General features: G+C 40.0%; 1 protein-coding gene across 1 annotated transcript in view; it reads right to left on the reverse strand.

Moving 5' to 3' along the window:
- Positions 1 to 2152: 2152 nt before the first annotated feature.
- The window catches only part of LOC139731131 (uncharacterized), a 65690-nt gene continuing 45258 nt past the window's right edge, over positions 2153 to 22584 (reverse strand). The window contains exons 6-13 of the mRNA XM_071642014.1: positions 15692 to 15866; positions 13931 to 14076; positions 13336 to 13452; positions 12357 to 12453; positions 8603 to 8752; positions 3968 to 4168; positions 3466 to 3512; positions 2153 to 2880 (exon numbers count right to left, since the gene is read on the reverse strand). Coding sequence (XP_071498115.1) covers positions 2734 to 2880; positions 3466 to 3512; positions 3968 to 4168; positions 8603 to 8752; positions 12357 to 12453; positions 13336 to 13452; positions 13931 to 14076; positions 15692 to 15866 — 1080 coding nt within the window. The 3' untranslated portion in view covers positions 2153 to 2733. The remainder of the gene's footprint in view (positions 2881 to 3465; positions 3513 to 3967; positions 4169 to 8602; positions 8753 to 12356; positions 12454 to 13335; positions 13453 to 13930; positions 14077 to 15691; positions 15867 to 22584) is intronic.

Here is a 22584-nt window from a genome sequence, read left to right on the forward strand (position 1 = left end):
ACACATCAAGTGTGTCATAGTCCCACATGTGATTTCAAATGTTTGTGGAGCTGACAGAGTTGTTAACTCTATTCCATTATAAGTAGACTCTCATCAAGTGCATATTGTTTAAAATCTTTAGTTTTCTGTATATTTCTACACTTCCTCTCTCTTTTTCGATCTTATAGAGGGGAAAGGGCAGCCAATTAGTGATATTACCATGGGTACATAGGTATAGACTAGCAAATCCTGTACAAAGAGATGTGGAGAGTAAATGTGCTACATGGAACAAACATGGTGGCTTTGTCTTTGAGGAGGTTACAAGGAGTGTGGATTGATGGAAATGAAAAGCAACTTTAAGCAGGATGACTTATTTCTTAAGATAGAATGTACACTGCATACATGGCTAAAATCTGCAGGTGCTACTAGCGACTCCATACTGGAACTTGTGCTTGCAGGAACACAAAACATAGCTAGAATATCAAATCTTTATATTTTTTTTTTCTTCCCACAACTGGTTATACAAAGATGGATCCAAAACAGGCTCACATCTTTAAGGACAAATGATGCATGATGCAAAAAAGAAGAAGAAAGAATAATAATCATATTCCCTGCATCGTCTGGAATACTGAAAAAAAAAAATACATACTTCAGTTTCCTTCATTCAATATGAAAGTAAGTACACGTATAAAGAGATCCATAGGTCTGCCCTGTTTTCTTTATAACATAAGAAAAAATGAGAAATAAGCTGCTTATGGAAATATACAAACTTTACATTAGTTTTGGCTGATGTCTGACAAAGTACAGACTTGGCATTTAAAATACAATTAATTTCTTTTTTTTTTGCTTCTTCTTTTGACACTGCATTGGAAATGGTCGATGAGTGGAACAATGATGGCATGGAACTTAATCAAGTGCAATATCACAACGACATGGGTGGCTAAGTTTGCCATGTTTCTGTCACATATTTCCCCTTGCCATCCTCATTCCGAAATGTCTTTCAAGTAGGGTTCACTTAGTTCTCACTCCACGTGCAATATGCATCTCTTGTCCATTGGAAAGTGTGTCAAATTTGTGAACATTTCACTCATGGGTGCAGAAAGGGTATCTAAACCCATACGGACATTAGGGACAGACTTCTTCCCTTAACTCTTCATGCTGGAGCAAGCCAAAAGTACTACATATTATTGCCTTCTATGGTCTAAATTGATCATTTCCACGATATTCCATTGGCAGAACGGTGAGAACGGCATCAGAAATGATTGCGCTCTGCTACGCCTACAATGCAACGACTTTGGTCGATCTCTGCAAAAGAGCATCTCAAGAACTTACACACACAAGTCAAACAGTTAACTGCACACAATTTCTTATCTTTTTTTGCTTTTTTTTTTTGGTGTGTACTAGTCTTGTTTGAGATCTTTTCTCTCTAGTAACAGACTGCAATACACATCCGTGCCGGTTTCTCATCAAAAAATTGTCGAGTGCGCACAGTACGTGGACAATTTAATTCAGCACACCTTACTGCCCTCACCTCCAAGTTGCCACCTTGCTGGTGGAAGAGCAATAAAATTGAATACTCTGTCCCACTATCTCATGGCAAGAAACAGTCTGTTGACTCTGTGAATGGAAGCCAACATAACAAAGCTTGATCCACACCCATGCACTCTTTGTTTTGTTGAATAAATATTTGTGAATGACTTTTCATCCATGGTGCCTCACAGCTGGGTAAACAGCTGAATTGGCACTGATCTACCAACAGAATGAGAGAGAAAAAAAAGAGGAAATGAAAAACAGCAGCACAACTTAACAACTTTAAATTCACAAAGTATTTCATGCTGTAATGCTCAGATCTGACACCCAGTAACAGAGACTCCAACCCAAAGTACCTTCTGATCTGGAGATTCTCCCGCCTGAAACCCCTAGCAAACGGGAGACTCAAAGTTGATGTGTGCGAAGCGCGAAATTCCCAGGGTTCTAGATGCTCTCTGGTGCTATCTAAGGCTTATTTTTTCAACATACGATAGAAATATGTCAGAAATCCTTTCCAACGGGAGACAAAGAGCCAGGGCGGGAGAAATTAAATCTCAAACGGGAGAACGGGAGCTTTTGCAAAAATGGTTTTTCGGCGGGAGATCTCCCGTCGAAAACGGGAGAGTTGGAGTCTCTGCAGTAAAATGCAGTACCACCAAATCTGTTCTGGAACACCCCGATACATTTAAATGCCTGCCAGATTAGCATGCCCCTCTAAAAGGGCTAATTGATCAAAGGGCTACCGCTTGCATCGGACGGGGACAAGACTTGACCATATGGCGAGGAATCACATCATCGTGGGAAAAATCTTCAGGCTGCATATTGGAACACGATCCCAGCTGATGGTGTCCATTAGCACGGATAGCACTGAGCGGTGCAGTCATAAATGGGCGGGGCTGGAGCCCAGGAGCCCCACCTATGTAGCCATGAAGCCACGCCTCTCCGCCTTGAGTCATTGTTGTTCACATTGTTGCTCTCAGACAGAGCAAGGTATTGCAGAGGCAGCGGCTGGCTGGCTACAGCGGGGGTGGCATGGACTAGTTTAATTCACCACCACGGTGTGCTGGGGGCCATCCTGCTGGTGTTGCAGCAACTTTGCTCCAACTCTCCTCCAACTTGCAGGAAGCCCCGTTGCCAAGGATACGGCCATCCTCACCAACGCTGGGCTGGGTGATGAGTGACGTGGGATCTTGGCTGGTGTAGGTTAAGCGGGGAAGGGGGCTGTCACGCGTGTGATTCCATCTGAGGGATGGGGGAGACACCAGGGGGTTCCTTGTTGACGGGCGTGCCTTTCTTCCGACCCCAGATGGCTGCCGGAAGAGGGGAACGACTCTTCTTTGGTAGTGGCATGGTTGCATTGATGTCAATAGGCTGTAAGTGACAAACAAGAAGTCATATAATAATCATACAATAACACAAATTGATATCAGAGCAAATGCCCTATCAGTTCACTGAAGACATTTTGTGACACACTCCAGTTCAAATGTGCATGTTCCATTAGAACCTGCATATTCCAAATAATAGGAAGAAGATATCTTTACATAGCAATGCAATTTCAGTGATATAATTAACAAGGCAATGACAAGTACTCTCTGACAAGTTTGTATGAAAAGCCAGCAACAGTCACAGTGTACAAAATTTTCTGGACATATCCTATTCATTCTCCATAAGGTTTAGCAGGTATGTGGTAAGTTCTCATACATCACTACAGAATCAGTGCATTGTCAAGTGCATTCAAATCATCATGGCTGAGCAAAAAGTATGTACACGCTGCAGATCCCATAGAATACTGAGAAATAAATGTTCACTCCTGAACAGAATCCAGAGCATCTATCTACGTCACAAACTCAATTGCTACTTGAGAAAGACTGCTTTTTTGCATCACATGTCTTTGTATGCTTTTTGATGGCCTCCTAACAATCACTGTCCAAGAGGGAGAAACACAAGTTTACTTACCACGCCACTGTCCAAAGAGCTGGCACTACTCCTGTGATCTGCTTTATCTGCAGGGGGAGAGAGAGAGAAAAGAGAATAAGCATGTCAGCCACATAAACGTCTTCAGCAGAAGAGCAGATGGTAAAACACAACAGCCTTCTTCAAAGAGCTACTACATGTATTAACTATTTCAGGCCAAAGTCTCATGGGCTTCAATTGAAAACCCTATCCTTTCAAATAAACAAAACAAAACCGAAAACAAACAAACAAAAAACCCAAACTATCAAACATAGATGTTTTGCTACTCAATGACTCTTTGTATCTTAAATGCTGTCTGCATGACAGTTGGAGGGAGATAACTGTTGGGAAACTATTAAATTGCTGACACACAGTGGAAAAGTTATAAGAAGTGATATGACGTGCAGTCACATGATCTATTGTGCTGAAACTGCAAGCTGCTCATAACCCCCATAGCCTAATGTCACTGTAACACTAGAAAACAAGAAATCCGCAAGCAACTTACTGGCTGCCTCTTTGAGGTCCATGAGGGAGTTGGAGAGGGTGGAACGCTTCAGGCCACCACCCTCCTTCAGGGGTGGGGCAAGCGAGTCGATGCTGCCGCTCAGGTTCTGGGTGCTGGCCAGGCTCTCCAGGTCAAGCCCCACCCCAGAGTCCGATGTACTCGCCTGGCTCTTACGGATCAGCTTCTGGCGCTCAAGCTCGGCTAGAAAGGGGGGAAAACAGGAGAGATGAGATTCAAATTAATGAAATTCTTGCATCGAGTTGTTTTTATAGCAACTGACCGACAAATTAACCAACAAATTACATCAACGTACAAATGTAAATAAGCACCTAATTAATCAGTGTTTTAGTAGTAGCCATGATAAAAAATCATGAGCATACATACTCGGGCTGGATTCAAATGAATGACCTCCTGATCACCGGACAGGCATCTCAATGAGATGAGATTAGTTTTAAAACATCAATAACGACCACACAAGATTACAGATTGGCGACCTCTCCTTCCCATTGGCAAAATGATGAAAATGTGCATGCAACCATGAGGTAAAGGAAGTGATGATTCAAAGACATTTAAGGGGTTTATCACAAGCATATATTCAGCTCAAATTTGAAAACTTTGCTCAATGGAGTGGTAGGAAATAATTTGGAAAATTTGTACTGTTTCAAGTAAATAAACATTTGTTGAATCTCACAGGGATCAAAGATTTACATTAATCCCCTGACCACTGCTTGCAAATATGTCCTAAAATCCTTTATCCAGTATGTTCATATAGCTCGTCTCTCCAATATCTACCTAAAATACATGTAAATGTAAAAATGCATACTCTATAGAGTCTGAAATGGGCAATGCGTAATCAAAAGAAAATAAATAAATAAAGAAGGAACGCACTGCGCTGAGTCTAACAGAAGTATCCTGGACTCAATTTTACAAGAAATATATTTCGTTGTTATAGGTGCAGGTTAAATAATAATGTAATTCACAACATATTCACACAGATTTGATCAACCTTTGGCACATTACATCAGACACCATTAACTCTTGAAATTTTATTATTTTGACCACATACAAAGACCACAAACCATGTCATAATCTAGGGGTGCAAAATGCAAAACAGAAGCAAATCTTACTGAAAAATATTCACAGATTTATACCAAAGAAAAAATTGGTGAGTGGTACATGTATATTTCAGGAGAAAACCAAGTGAAAAGGTGATGGTACACTCGTATTTATGGCTGGTGAGGTGTTCTGAGCAATTAACTCAGGAAGAAACCATATACACACTAAATGAGACCACCCAAACTTATATAACGCAAGCAGATTGAAGAGAAAAAATAAATTAATATGTTGTCAAACTGGCGGCAATAGTTATCCAAGATGGATGGCAGTAACATAATCATCAGAGTCAGAGTTGGCAAAAAACAGAAAATGCAAGGACTACGTATGCACTTGGAAATCATATTCAATTATGAGGCCGGCCTATGTCCTAGCAAAATGTGACAAAAATACAGTCGTGTGGCAGTCAAATCAATTCAACATATGTTTCTCTCTCTCTCTCTTTCAAAGGTTTAGGACGGCAAGCTATCAACAGGTCTGCAGCTATTGACAGGAAATTGGGAGGATGTTAATGACAAAGTCACATGGTACGCTGTACAATGTAAGATCTGCATAATTTCCGCAATTGTGCCGAGAATGAGTACCTCTACGACTTCTGAGTAAGGTACATGTACCACTCTGAAAACAGTACCCAAAGCTTATAGCTCCATCACATGAAAGGAAACATGTAAGCTGGGCTCTCTCTTTTTTTTTTGTATTGTTGTTGGTTTACCAAGGTTAATTAAATTTAATTGGAATCTAGTATATAGAAATCAATAGGACTGTATTTAATTGAACTCATAAATCAAGGTTACCCACTGGTTTATGGGAATCAGATGAGACATGTGTTAAATCTATATAGGGAATCGCTATATTTCAGGGGATATGGCCGAGGGTGTTCGCTCAATGTAATATTATCACTGAATCTCTATTGGTCATTTGTGCAGAAAATGATGCAGACTAGCTATTAGTAATTTTAAAAGCATTCTTGGTGAAGTTGCAAAATCTAGAAGGCTTGGTGTGAGGCAGAAGAGCTATTGTGAGCAACAATAGCATAGACTAGAGGGATAAATATTGTTTAGAAATTATTGAAAGTCTTCACACATAGAACTAATCAGGAAACTAAATCATACAAAAAAAGGAACATTAAGAGGAATCAAAATCTCACTGCAATCCATGCTTTAAAATAAGAGGCTTCTGCAGCAATGAATATACTCAAAAGTCAATCTGTGACCAGGATTATTTTTGCCTGTGTATGAAGAGACATTGTCTAGTAGCATATTGCACCAACATTCATAGTACTTTGTTATTCAGCTCCGATGAAATCATAGGCAACTGTATTATCTAGTTCAAATTGATCAATATTGCAACAATGAAATTGGGTCTGAGAGTATGCAAGGAGGAACATTGTTTCCAAAGGCCCGAAAGCGTTCACTGGTTTGCTGAACAACTTTTCCATCTGCATGAATCAATGATGGTTGTACAACAAAAAAACTTTGTTATGCTATTTATTGTACCTTTCTCCGTTAATGTGGGTGCCACAGGCTGCTGATATACGCCACTTCATACACATACCAAAGCGAACAACTGAGAGGTGCAGATAGTATCCTCAAATCAAAAGTTCTGGTTATGAATCACACAAAAATCCAAACGAAAAATATGTTCTGCCACCATTGCTACCACTGCATAATTGATATTTTGGATGATTTCGGGACAAAACGAGGAGAAACCATTCCCTCCCCTCCCCCAGGAGAAAATTACCTGTTTGTGTTTAACATGATAATTACTCAGTGCTCAATACTACCACTCTGCCTAAAGGTGGCTCAGGCATCAAGTTTATGAGAATTTCAAACCTTGTAGCAAATGGGTTAAACACCACAATTTTGTGTTTGGAAATGTTTTCACAACACAGTAGAAAGGGGTTTATGAATGGAAAAACAGAGAATTAAAGCTCTGTATGATCTGTTCTTTTCAAAAGAAAAAATGTTCATTTACAAATGGCCATTCTGTATATTCTATGAATGCTTTTGTCCTGCCTGCAAGGATGATAAAATAAAACTATGACTTAGGTGGAATATCATAGATCATGCATTACCTTAAAACCTTGCTTATAAAGTTCTGTGTCTGCATGTGTTTGTGCACACATGATCATGATAGGCACGTCTTTATGTGTGGAGCTGTGTGCGTGGGTTTATACAATGTATGTGTCTGTGTGTGTATATGTGCATGTGCATACATGTCAGGCGTGCCTCCATGTGTGTAATACATGTGATACATTTCCCCCCACTCCTCCAAAATGTTGCAGTGCTCAAGGTATCGTATGCTGCTAAAATTAAATACAAAGGAACTTGAAAACTAAAAATGAAGCTTGATGCTCCCGATATCTTGTAAGCGTGCTCGGAATCATCCTTACCTGCCCATAGCTTCCGTTTATTATATGGAATGGCAGCTGAACACAAAAAGTTGATATAATATATGGTGGTCACTTCGGAGTATGATGAATTTCAACAAAACACCACGCACAGTAGTAGTCAGCCAATTATAATGAATGTGCACTTACGTGCTGGTATTATAGTGTGTTATCATACAGACATTCACTTATGATGTTATGTTTACTTGCCAATGAATGCATAGATGACACAGCAAAGCAAATGATGAATTACAAATGTTCAGTTTTGCAAACCTTTTATGCTACTATTTTTGCTACTTATCAAAACCATATCTTAATATGCACAACTGTATGAAGTATAGATGCTTGGTTGGCATTACGACAGGCAAAATGTACATAAATTTGAACTAATACCATAAAATAATCAATAAAAAGAAATATGTGTTTTTCTTGGTGTTGACCCTTAAACGTTAGTGGCAACTAAAGCTGATTTTATGCCAAGAGGGGAGCAGGAAGTGCTTTGGAAATTATTTAGTGATTGCAGACTGCAACTCAAACACTTCATTAAATTTGTGGCATTAAACCTAACATTTTTTATCTTAAAATGCATCAAGACACTACTTCTTTTTTTTTCAAGCACTCATGGACTTTGAAAGAAAATTCAAGAAACTATGTTGTCTCTGCTATCACAAAGATGCATCATTGTACGTAGTTTCAAATCATTGTCTATTCTGCTAGATAATCTAATTTTCTGATGAATTAGCTGGAAATTAGTATAAGGCTTGCAGAATAAGCGTCTTGCTTTCAAAGCAGAGTGAAAGAAGATTTATGAGTTTCTCTGCATGTTTCCTCAAGATAATTTTGTTCTAAATACCAGCAAAGCACTGTCTGAAACAGCTGGAGAGGAAATCATTGTTTTTTTCCACAAACCTCCTCCAACCTAGCCATCCTACGTGGACACATACGTCCATGGACGATGGATTATTTGATTTACTGGATGTCATGAAGCGAAGCATGAAATCGTGCAGATGAGGTGAGAAAAATTTTGATGCATCTCCTTTAAAAAACAAACAAACAAACTGGAAATCTTGGTAAGTATCATAATAAAGAAGGAAAAATCTACAAAAAGAAGACAAAAAGAAGAGAAAATTCACCTTCTATCCTGAGGCTCTCCATCTCCTCAATCTCCAGGATGCACTCCCGGATGTCGGCCACAAACTTGGTCCTGTCATCGGGGTGACTGGCGCAGAACGAGGCGAGCGTCTTGTCTTGCCGCGACACTAACCTGATGCCATATGGATAGTCTGGTGGAGCCGCAGGGCAGATGGGAGGAAGGGAGAGATATAACAAAATGGTTTTAAATCACCAATAAAAATGACACCTGACTTGAAGGATTTTCAAAAAGTCAAGGCATACATGGCACTTACAGAGCTGCCAACCTTTGGAAGCACAAATCCGGACTCAGCAGCTCCAAAATCCGTATTTTTCCACCAGAATCCGTAATTTCTCCATCTCCCTCTTTTTGCTATTTTGATTTTAAAATCGTCGACATATGAGGCCTACAGGCTCTAAACAAAACATTACGACACATGCCGAAGTATCGAGCTGGACACCAGCACGATAAAGAATCCAAACTACGCAATGTTCAGCGTTGATTGATTGCTTTCTCGCGCAATGCATGTGTACAAGTGCATGTATGTACCTCCAGAAACTTGCTGGGCTGGTTATGGAAGCTTCCACTATCTAGCAGGGGAGGGGGGATGCTTTCATCTTCTCAAGAAAGCTTCTGTGTGAGCGAATGCAAAACTCTCTTCGGTGTTTCCAACTATTGTTTACTATAAAACATAATCATGCGTTGTTTTCAGGCTTTTTCATTTTACTGGATTTTAAATATCAGTATTTTCCGAAGTATTCCAATTTCTTTTACCCTGACTGGAATCGGAAACTCTGCTGTAGATGATCGCAAAAATGCCGCGCTGTGTGTGGTTGCGCCAATGTGCAAACACGTGGTTTCACTTTCAAGTTTAAAGGAAAGACGCATGTGCTCCTGCTTAAGAGGTTACTGCAAGTTCGATGGATCGAATGCGCCATAGCTGAGCTGAATGGCTTGTTTACGGTAAACATGGAGTTTAAATTCGATACGAAAAAGTCATTACGTCTTTCACGAGGAAAAACATACAAAACAAACAAACAAAAAATACCTACGAACGGATGTTGATAGCCAAAACTTTGAAAAGTAATAAGCAGTTATGATGAGCGTGAACTGAAATTAATTGTCATGATTTTGCTGTCTAACCAGGTGATGACTGCATCTCATTGGACCTAATCGTAGTGAATTTGTCTGGGCATACGAGACCTAAGTATTTCCGTGATTGCATTTTTAATTGACTGATTAATCGATCCTTTTTTATTGTTCAGGGAACACAAGATATTCGATTAAGTACAATATATTCGACTGTTTGATGTTTCCTACTATGCGCCAAAAGAAAGGATATAGAATCACGATATCTTTGCAATGATTCCTTTAATTCAACTAATGAGCTGGTTCTTCGATCGATATATCCAGGATACTAACACGCTGTTTATTCCAGTGCGCGCATTCTTTCGTCTGGCACGCACCTGGGTGTGGCACCTGTTTTTGTGGAAATGTCCACTAGGGGAGAGGCCGGGTGGGTGTCAAGTTTCTTCGAGCCGCAGAGACTGCGTGTATTCAGTATTTCACAATCTCTTCGCTCTAATTTATTGTCATTCGTGCTTTCCCCTTATTCTTTGCTGATATTGAACATTTAGATTTAACTTTACGAAGGTTGGTAGATCGTGGATCTTTTTGTTGTGAGGTGTATGTAATTTCTTTTTTCTATCATTCTTTGGAGGGGAAAGAAGAGTAAGGGGGGGGGAAGAAGAATAAGAGGGAAAGTGAAATAAAACGAACGGCACGTACGCTCAGCATTCACAGTAAGACGTCTTTTTGTACCAGCATAGTTTTCATCATCACCATCAGACATCACTCATATCATTTTAGCCTTTTCCTATTAACATTAAGAAACACGCATAGTCCCTCCAGATAAACACCGAGGAAAATAAATAAGTATAACAAATACAAAGTATCAACACCTCCCAACACAAATATTTAGAAAAGACAACACACGTCCCTTCGATTCGAAAAAGTATTGCACGAAAGCGGAGAAATCGCCGTTACGAAAATAACAGTGCGAGACACTTGAAAGAATTACGTTTAAATATTTCAAAGCATAAAGAGAACGGATAAAGTGATATAAAATGGAAGAAATCGTACCAAACGAGGTGTGAGAAACGACAGAAATAGAACGATAAGTTTTGTAGTAAGATTAGACTAGGCCCTAACGCTAGCAAAACTAAGTTTGCAGCACCGAAAGCTACGCGAAAATCAAATAGGATCTAGATCTAGCGTTAACGCTACACATTGGAAATTCGGTATTACGACGAGATCCTTGAGATCGTCAATAAACGATACAAAACAAGGGAAATTAATTCACTCTGACCTGAAAATAGTTTGTTATAAGTATTCTGTTACATGAGATCTCCTTTTATAGGCCTAGAAATACATCGAGTTTCCACGATACTCGGGGGAAAGAAAGTTCGAACGCTTTTCACCTGCACATACTGCGGTGCACATCATCAGTACACGAACAGAAACTCACCTCTTCCTTGCAGAAAAATGATGCAATAACGTTACAAAAAACACACACAACACTCTAAAAATCATTTCGTACTTGGGAGGCAAGGGAAAAACGGAAGAAGTAGAGAAAAAGAAGCAGACATTGCACAACGGAGCGCTTCTACCCCGACTCAAAACGAAGTAGGGTACTGTCTATAGTGGCAGCTGGCTATGAGTGTAGCTAAGCTACTACTTGTACTCACGCTCCGGTCCCCAGCCGGCCGGCCACACATGGGGATCCCATGGCGATCGATGGAAACATCCAGGGTCCGTAGGCGACAGGGATTCACCCGCGCGAATTTCCGTTCGGTGTACACAGTACGCAAGCAGCGAATTGCGTGTGCGCACACTTTTCTATAATGGAAGCTACGAACACACATGTCGAGTACACAGAAACCGACACACACAAATGCGGGCAACCAGGCAACGCGGTCCGGCTGGAGAATGAAACATGTACAGTGTGTAGTCTGCTAGTATATTGCAATTGCTGCATAGGCGATAGGGCATTATCGGAATTTCCAAAAACCGTAATTTTGAGGCGACATTCCGTACTCCCGTAATCGTGATCATTTCCCGTAACAATTACGGGAAATCCGTAATAGTTGGCAGCTCTGCACTTAGGTAAAGAATATCGTCTCTATAAAAAAAATTACAAGCCAACACAAATAACATGCTTGAAATGATGATAAATGATTCAAAATGAATCCATCTTTGAAAAGTCTTCATGAACTTTGAATTCCCGCTTTCTTTTCAGTTTGCTATATATAGACTACCAATTACCAAGGTACACTCTATTGAGGTGAAACTTATAATAATTTTTTTCTTCTGTCTGCCAGTACAGTAAGTCAAATCAGTTTCTACACTCTATTAGTGTATCTCCATGATCTTAAAACTGATTTTTTTTTAAAAACCCATAAAATAAAAACAAATTCAGCCTGTCAATAACTTAGTCTTTATTGGGTCAAATGACCAATTAGTCTTTTATTCATATGATCACAGGGTTACCTCTGGTTAATCGGTCAACACTTAATAGTCAGATGGTTGGTCAGCCATACCTAAATATAATCAATTATCAAAGTTGGTCAGTCCTTGAGCGAGTCAGTTGGTCATATATATATAGTCTGAATGGTCAGTCAGTATAAAGTCTGTCAAGCAATCACTCAGCTGTGTGAAGCAAATCGTCTCGGGTTTATCAATCAGGATGCACTCACGCTGAGAGGAGAACTCGAGAACCGTAGCTCCTTGAAGAGACACCCGATGCTTGTAGCCCAAGATGGCACCCGTCTTCTTCTTGTACAACTTGGTCACCTGCAAAGTCAATCAAATCCAGTCACATTAGTCAAACCATTCAACCAATTGAGGACGGACTGATTTTGCTACATGAACACGCATTTCTCCTAGACACTTGCCCAAGTATATTCGGGACTTGTCCTCAACAGGTTAAAGTTTATCAGTCCATGTGCCAGTTGACTACACCAATCACATGGACCTTAAGACTTGATATATTCCTTGGTTATAATATTTTCTACACTTTACATTATTTTCTGCTTACATAGGGTTTTCAAAATATCAAATACAATTGAAGACTGAGCTGAAATCTAGATGGTTACAGTTGTGACTTTGAGAGAGTGGTTGCAGAAATTGTCAAATGTCTGCTGTAGGTTCTCAAATTACATATTTGCATGGGGGGGGGGGGGAGGGGAGTAACGACTTATGTCAATAATGAACAATAATGAACAATAATGGCTCCCAATATTCATACAAGAGATTCGCCAACAAACCACAGGCTCCCTGTTGCACACAATAAAGGCACTACAATATGGCTAAACCGTATACCATTTCGCTATATGGCAGCAGTTATGAGTAAAGGCAAGTATAATAACATATCATATTGCGGAAGCTCAACTTTACAATGACCACCAAAACAGACAGCAAAGAGACAGAGAGTCTGCTCTGACTCTTCAGAAAGAAAGTACGGACAAGAAAAATGCTTTAGAATAATCCGTGTGTCATAGTCACATAATGACGTACACAAACAAATCCTCTAAACAAGCCTTTCCATACAAAATATGTAAAATCTTAAAGCAGTTTGAAAGCTGTGAAAATCCATTACGACGGTCGTTAACCCAAACCAAAGCTCATAAACACTGGGAAGACAAAAAGACGACAGCTCCTCTGTATTCTACCCACCAGAATCATGTCGTTGAGCAGGAAGACCTCTCGTATGTGTTTCTTGTCCTTCTTGGTGGGGTCGTTCACTTCCAGGAGACTGCAGGAGCTGACCAGCCTGCGGTGCGGCTCCGCCAGCTGGATGGAATACAATGGGTGAAAGGAAAAATTGCCATGATACCAGTGGTTTTTTTTTTTTTTTTTTTTTTTTTTTTTCTGTTGTCATAATTTTGTCTACTGATAGAAAGGGAAGGCAGGGTGGTTATCTATTCCCAATGTACTTAATAACACAGCATGTTTGCTTAATGTCTTCTGTAAGCAACATTCAGTTGTCCTTTTTACGAGACTTGCGCTGGAACTAATTAAGATGTACAAAAAGGCATGAAGAAACCATAGAAAAACAGAAAACAAGGATGGCAGTGAGCAAGGCATCTTTTCTGCTTGTTTTTCTACACTGGATTCACATTCTGCCTGGCTTCATGTCACTGCTTGCTAATCTGACATTTACTGGTAGCTGGCTGACCGTGTTGTATACCAACTGGTCTAGGCAAATTGCACACACTGGTGACAAGAAAGTGCGGTTGATTTCAAACGAGGGTGGGGTCAATGGACTCACCGGGAACGGCTTCTCGCCGACGATGTTCTGCTCCAGCTTGCGTACTGCTGTCACATGGTCCTCTCCTGGCTGAAATGACTTCTTCTTGATCCTCTCGTAGATGCCTTGTAAGAGTTCGGGATCCAGGTCATGCTCATCATCAATACCTGTTTTGGATGAAAAAAAAAAATCATGTTTTTCTAAATATCAAAGAAATGTATTCAAATTTATGAATGTTTCTGGTGCGACCAATTGGTCAATAAGTTATCAGTCAGTACTCGCTAGGGTTGTTATAGATTTCCAGCAAACTTATTTTCTCTTTTAATGTGGGGACGGCAGTGGCTGACAGTCATAGGTCAATTTCAAAACTAGATTTCTTAGTGCAGTCTAGATGTGAACCAGTTCTTCTTTGCTCACTAGAGGGAGCTACAGTAGCTAATAAACGTGCTGAGCTTCAACTGGTTTGTCGCAGAAATGTTAAAAGTGGTAGACTTTCATTTTTGTGATGGTCCATCTGATCATGAACTACTCTGATATTTTCTGAAACTGTCATATGAAAAATGTGCTTAAGATTTATGGGTAATAGTGATATGGTAATGTATTATCATAATGTACAGAAAATATGACACAATCTCGAATCTCTAGCTCCCAAAGTTTGTTTTACAAGTTAAGACCAAAATCTTGTATCAACGCTTAGTTGAATATGTTAGTACAAACTACAATGTACATTGGAGAGGAGAAAAAAACACTTAAAGGTTGTCTAATACATGATGATAGCTTATCAAGGATGATCATAAACTGAACTGTGGCACTTCAAAATGCACTTTTATTATCTCACTTCAAAATGAGTGAGAAAGTTTCATAGCACGACATGAAAGTGTTGACCCTTTTCCCCCAACATACAGTATTCTGCACCAAGACGATAATGATTACACGACAGTTAAACAGTGTTGTGGTTTCGTATCGTTATAAGCTCCTCGCATATCTCCTTACCCAGGACAGCACTACAGCTTTAGTTTCGATGTGAATGTTGGCACAACATTTCGCCAACGAACTGTTTGTGAATGATCTACGGTGACTAACGCAACAATCCCAGCTGCAGGACATATACAAACGATGCAGTGACCTCGTACACCATGGTTTTCTTTCTTTCACATAGACTTCCTCATCAGAACGCCATGAAAATCATTTCCCTCTCCTTTTTTTGAATTATACACACACATCTCTTTCTATTTCAGCTGTGTTTATGGACAGAGTCACTGACCAATTTCCATTCTTGTTCACATCTTGTTTCTCTGAGTGTGTGTGTGTGTGTGTGCATGAGTGTGTGTGTGTTGTCGTGTATGTGTGGTGTCCATATGTCTGTCTTACCACTTTTATTTCAGAACTGCAAAGATTCCTGATGTAGTCCTAAACTCACTCGGACTTTCAATTTACAGTGCAGTTTTGTGTCTGCACATGTAATGAGTTGGATGTTTTACTGTCTATCGGTGCCTGGTAAAAGGAATGTCTATCCAAGACAGGCACTTTTTATTTCCATCTCAATTACCAATATTACTGATATACAAAGTAGTCCTTGTGAAATTTGCAATCCTTTGCAAATGAGCTGTGTCCTGAGCAGGTCAGTCATATACAGACTCTATCCAGGGAAAGTCACCATACAGTGTATCTTGTCATTAGACGGTTAACAAAGTACACTTGTTTTGTGTTGGCAGGTCCCTGTGCATGTTTGTGTGTGTCTGTCTGTCTGTCTGCCCATGTCTGTCTCCAGCCCCTCCTCACCACTGAGATTCTTGACAAAGTCCTGGAGTTTCATCTTCCGCTCCTGCTTGACGTTGGGGTTGTGGAGGTCCGTCGTCAGCATGATGATGGCGAAGGAGAGGATGAAGATGGTATCCATGTTGTGGAACTGGCTGACAAACTCCGAGTTACAGTAGCAGTACCTCTTGGAAAATGCCTACAGAGATGCAAGAGATAGAGAGAAATAAAAATGCAGATCACATTAAAAGATAAGTAAAAGATGGCGGACAATCAGATAGATGTATTTGTTTGCTTTACATAGTTGTTTCTCCTGGAGAAGTCAGTTTGAGTACAGAGAGGAAAAGTGAAGACAGAATGACAATATTTGGGTTCATCCCCACAAAATGCAAGTCCAAAGGTCTTTTGTCAGTAATACTGATGGGTATTCTTTCTGATTTTGCATGGCAACTGAATATCATAGGCACCCTGATCATAGGACAGGAGAGCATAAAACCATCATTTTGTGGTTGTTGTTGTTTTTTTTTGGAAAGTCCAAATTACATGACTTCATCATTGCTTGGTTGGTCTAACTTCAGAAATTCTCAGAGTAAGTAGGGATGGTTGCCACGGGAACCATTAAGTAGACATCATCGACAAATTTTGAACACATTTGGAAAACATTGTAATATTTCAACTGTGCATTGAGGTGTGGCAAACAACAAAAACAAACCTATACCACATAGTCACATAGATACCTTAAAAAAAAACCAACAACAACAACAACAGCAAAAAAAACCAAAACAAAACAAAAAACCGAGAGAGATTGTGTTGGTGTATCCAAGCTAAGGTAAATATGTGTGATTATACTTCTGGTTGTCAAGGAAATGACGGGCTCATAAGATCCATTCACCAACCTACGTGTGTACACTCCCAGTATGCCACGACCACGTATGACCTGCCCATCCCATGATCAGTGAGCGGTCGGAGAACAATGATGGCCGCCGAGATTTGTTTCCATACGTGAGTGAGTGACGGACATTCAGCGGGGATCACGATGGCCCAGTTTCACTTGCCATGCGTGCCATAACAAAGGATCATGTGTTCAAGTGTAGGCCTACCACTCATCCAGAGACTACACTGCAAATCATTCAATCAACTAGCCTTGGACCCTGGGATCAACCCATCGAGTGTTAGGGGAATTTTGATATTACGGCAGAAATCATCATCTACCTCATCATCAAATTGGCTACTCTATATTTCACTGCTTATCTTTTATTGGGGGAAAGATTATGAAACTGGTTGAATCCATTAAATCTGCACAAAATTAAATCGAAATTTACAAATATTCAAGAGAGACACATGAATCCTGTTATTCTAAACATGTGTTGCCAAATTAAGAATCATTTATACATTTCAGAGATTAACCCGTTGAGGACGGTTTGATTTTGTACAACATGCATTTCCCATAGACATCTGCCCGAGTATACACGGGACTCGTCCTCAACAGGTAAAGAGATTTATTTGAAAATTTCTACTACTGAAACAAGACAATTGTACAACAAGAACAAAGAGCTCATATGAATAAGAATTCCACGCTTGGAGTCTACCTTGTGAAAAACTAAAATTGAATACCAGTAATAAACAAATTTTCCACGATTGAAAAACAAAACAAAACCAACAGATATTGATAAAGGCACAAACCAGATAAATGTTGTGTCTAGGACTGAATGAGTTAAAGCCCACTTGAAAATGATACAACCATGGTAGGTACAGACTAAACAGCTGGATCTAAGCCATACAAAATGCTCTTTGGCCTAGTGAACTGATACAGTAAACTTTCGAGCATCAAACATCTGCCATGCCTTGCTCGCAATGACTTTTTTTTTTGTTGATTCTTTTCTGGCAGCCAAGTAGCTGCTAATAGCTAGAATGATGATGTTGAGCCTCGTAGATGTGCGAGATCCACGCAGACAGGAAAGGGATAATTAAATCTTCAGGGACAGAAATTAACATTGTGTCACAAAACAAAGTGGGTTTTGAAACACTTACACAAATCAGTATTTAAGAATGAATGATAAAAGAGTTCACACGAATCAAGTACACAAGAATACTGCATAAGCACAGAGTACGAATTCTGTCTGGTCTAAAACCTATACTTCATGGTTGGCAAACTTTGATGCAAGTTTTCAAAGTTAGATTGGGAAACTACACCATTCAAGTTTGCCAATTACACTTATTAACACAACTTCCTTGGTTAGCATGGAATATGTACTAACAAGTTCTTGTTTGACCAATCTACCAGGGCTCGTTGGTATGGGGAGAAAAATATTGTTATTATTGTTCAAGGCTCGATAAACCCAGTCTGAAGCTCATCAAGGACAACGCAGTTTCGCATTGCATCACAATCTCTTTTGAAAATATATGTCTCTACACACAGCCATGGCAATGAACGGAGAGCTGCATCTACGCTCGTTTCCTTGCCAAAATATGATCGGTTCCTGTCAGCCGTTGGCACTAAGCTCACAGCGGGTCGTCTGCGCTATAACTTTTTCACTCTCAATTTCCCTGTAGCACGCAATGATTTTTTTTCTCCCTACTTATTTTCCCCAAAAACAAACCTGCTTCGGAATAATTTCACCCTAAAATGGTGAAGAGTGACAATATGACAACGAGTGTGACACTGCTTCTTGAATGGTCATAACATTCACTGCTCTGTTCACGAAAGCGTCAGATATTCAAGAAGAGCTACGTGTGGGTTACAATGTTGAACAAAAATGTCTGAATTGCTTGAACTTTGCCTTCTCCACAATATCATCAATCACTCCCACGTGCCCACCATCGAGGGAAAATTTACTTTCCCCCAGTGGGCAACTCATCAAACACAAGCTGGAAAGCATCCCAACTTGGTCTGAACATGCATATTATGTTCTCCTTAATGGCCCACAGCTTTATAAACTGTCCAGCCTTACCTGCATACAATATCAAGCACAGTGCGTGGCCCGGAATGCGAGATGTGGCGACCCGAATCACAAAAACTTCATTGTCGCACTTGGAATTCAACATTTCGTCTTGTCTGCCTTGATACGTGTGACGCACGACGGATCAGCTTTGAAGACGTGGACATGAATGTTGCATTAGACGGTCCCGCTGAAGTTTGCAAAATTCTACCCTCATATCACGCTTAGAGTTATAACAATGCCATTATACATGCACTGTGTTGAAGGTATGGTAGGTGAGCCTACGTGCTCTGGTAAGCAGCATTTCATCCCTATAAACTATCAAAATGATGCATAACCATGGATTAAAAAAAAAAATCTAAAAATCTATATGTACAGCAGTCCCATGCCAAGAGCAATGGAAAAGGACAACATTTTGATCATTCATAATCTCCCCCCCCCCCAATACTCAAAATAGGGCTTATAAAGAACAGGGTGGATAAGGCAGCAAATTTCTACTTCTAATTCTACAAAGTTGTCTGTACAGAGAACACAATGTTTACATAAGACAAGTTTTGAGGGCATGCATAATTACAAGGCAACTATAAAGAAATCATGCTCTGGTCAACCACTGAATAAAGCATACTTTAATATTAATATCTATGCTTAGATATGAGTATACCTTTAAACATAGGAACAGACAGCAAATGGAAAAAAAAAAACCCTCTCTTTTTTACACCGGGTATAAGGAAGTTTTGGAAAGTTTAATTGAACTTTTAAAAAAAGATATCAGTTTGACATGCTCCACACAGGAAACCCAGTCCTCATGGTGGAGACATTCCTGTTTGGATGTAGAATTGTAAAACGGTGGAACGGAATCCCGCAGGTCTGTTTTTATTGCATAATGCATCCTGATCTGCTCCCCGTTTGAACAACAACACTGACGCAAACCTCCTGCATTTAGATATGAGGCAACCACAACCTGCAGTTTGTTGGCAAACTATCGGTGGCTGAGTTTCAAGGGATGGGCTGAGAAGAAGCAAAGCACAGAGAGTGTGAAAATTTCACAACATTGCTATTCCTTAAAAGCATCTTGCATACCACAAATGCTTTTGTGAAATGACTAGCACAGAAATGTGCAGGTTGGGACTGGTAATACCGGTACTAAGTCTCTGATTGTGGCTGTTGTTGATATTTTCAATATTCTGACTATCAAGACGCAAATCTACGTGGTCATGAAGTTACCAAATAACCATACTACCTGAATGTGTGCAATCCCATCTCTGTACACTTAGTTATGATCACACACATCCAGAGCCCCAAAAGTTTGTGCAAATACTACAATTTAAATTTAAGTGTGAGACTCTTCTGCCTACATCCCAATATGGCAAGCATGGTGATAAATAACTACAGTTGTTTGAAAACAAGTCAGTGGGGTAAAATTTGATATACTACTACAATCATCAAACAAAACTCTTACTACTGCAGTAAATTCCTATCATCAAAATCACACACCTACCCCCATTCTACCACACCTTTTTACCTATATCTCGTGGTGCAGAATTACTGATTTAGTTCCGCCATGAATAGTGCATTCATCTGCATATTTGAACTCCTTTGCTGGTCTACCGGTATGTACAAAACAGCCACAGCATTTAACTGCTTCCCCAGAATGTGCAGATATCCTGAATTGTTTTCTGGAAATTAGTCTGGCTGATATCAGGTCTCCCCCATCTGTCCCCTTTTTCTGCTTTTCTCTTTTCTCCCTGTGGATCATATTAAAGCCACTGTTTACTATTGGGAGCGGTGATTAAAAAAATGTTTGAGTTACCACATTTGACGCATACAGCTATAGTATGTATAATTCAGTTGTATCACAACATCCTACCACATAAAAATTTCACAATAAAGCCGCAAATATCACGAGATATCACTAACTTTCTCATTATACCATAACTGTAGACGATTTTATTTTAGAAACGATTTTGATAAAGCTACCGTTCACATTTCTTATACTTATCAATACTTAGCATTGATTATGCTGATTAACATTTTTACACTGGTTGTTGTACGCATTACAAAAGGTAGTGTATCAAACTGTACTGTAGCTTGGCAAAATGAGCTTCACCCACACATTATGGAAAGTATTAAGCCTTCCTTTGCAAAGTGCAATATTATACGCACTATACACATTACCATCTACAATCTGCAGGCTGCAAACTGAGACTAATCTTCAAATAGCAAGTCACATTTTCGCATCCTCCAAATCAATTACTAGTGTATGCATACAAGAGCTGCTGCCTATTTCCAAAAGACCAAATAAAACTTAACTGTATGAAAATGGCACCACAACACAAAAGCAAACAAAGGAGTCTCCTTTGGTACTTCTGTTGCTGGGTCTACATTTCTTTTCTATCCTTGACATAATTTACTGAAATTTAATCAAAATCAAGCCTTCATCTCTTTCTGAAAATACAATTGTTCCTTTTTTCCAATTATTCGAGGCTGAAAGTAGACCAAAGAAAGCACTGCTTTGCCAATGTTTAGGAAGTGAAGTTAAGAGCAGTGAAGAACCTTCGATCTGCAGGAAGCGTCAGCCCGCGGTCAACCCAAGGCGGGCCAAAGTACGAGATCTCGAACTCAAGAACCTTGCACGCAGTGCAGGCTCTCATGGAGCACGGCATGATGGGAAGGACGGGGGATAAGGATCAGCCCCGACGATGAGGAGGAGTAGGGGTAGAGCCGAGTGACACTGAGGATTAGGGCCGATTCTTTCGCCCCTATCGTTCCATCTGGCGACGCCCCTTGTTAACCCCCGTTGATCCGCTCTCCGGCCCAAACAGCTGGGCAAACCACAGTCGAGAGTGGCTCTCACGGACAGTATGGTAGCCACAGGGTTAAACCAAGGATTAGGCAAATGCCATAATCATATGAGATGAGGCATTCCCTAAGCTGGATTATGGATGCAATGTCTATCTTTATCATTGCTGCTCTAACTTGATTTGTTTATTTGGCTGAACACTCCAAAGCACGCTCGTCCATGCCACAAACACATACAGACAAACCAAAGTCTACTTAAATTGTGTCTGTCCAGCATAGTACAGCGAACTATCAAACAAACATGAAACTCAATTCATATGAAATGAAGAGGGGATGATTTCACAAATATCTTGTGGCAGTTTTTAAACAAAGTGTAATGGAATATCACTCTGTTATGCATGTCATTGTAAAGGAGTGACTTTGCCAATTTTCAAGGTCCCTCTGTTCCACGTTTTAAAATAAATGTGTGTCTGCTGATATTGGGTAATGACGCTATGTAGACATGTTCATCAGGTCATTGACCTTCATCATACCATCTGCTTATGTGAAAATGGTACAGAGTACACCAGTGAGCTGCCCCTATCAATAGGGAAGAGGTAGAGCACACTGAATGCACACTACGGCACACCCTGGGCAGATCAGCAGCCACACGATGAGTGATACCCCGTGGAGACGACAGAGATTATAAAGCCATTCCTCTCTCCCCCCACCATGGCATCACAAGATTGGGATGATTCAACCACCACGATTCAAAACGAGGCATCATTGGGACGACCCTATACATGACCTCAAACAAAAAGAATGCGTCATCTCCATAATGACATGGAAGAAATTTGAAGAGAGTCATTGTGTAATGTGTAGATGAGCCATGTTTATCAAAATGAACCACTTTGAGAGAGATCTACTTTAATTTAGATGACCAACAATATGACAAGATTGGCAAGAAGAATGATGAAGGTTGAGGAGGAGAAGAAACGGAGAAATAAGGGAAAATACAACTGATGATAAAATATGACATAAAAAACAAACAAAAGCACAAAACAAATACAATCTGCAACATTTAATTGAAACAGGGCATTTTTTAACATACCCACACCATTCATTTTCATCTCTTACACATATTGGGTGGGGGGGGGGGGGGAAGAGTCATCTTCCATTTCTGGCTCAATAGGCAGAGAT

Source organism: Diadema antillarum, unplaced genomic scaffold (assembly GCF_040938485.1).
Source record: "Diadema antillarum isolate AM-2024a unplaced genomic scaffold, OU_Dant_1.0 seq00000358_RagTag, whole genome shotgun sequence".
In the NCBI taxonomy this organism is placed as follows: domain Eukaryota; kingdom Metazoa; phylum Echinodermata; class Echinoidea; order Diadematoida; family Diadematidae; genus Diadema; species Diadema antillarum.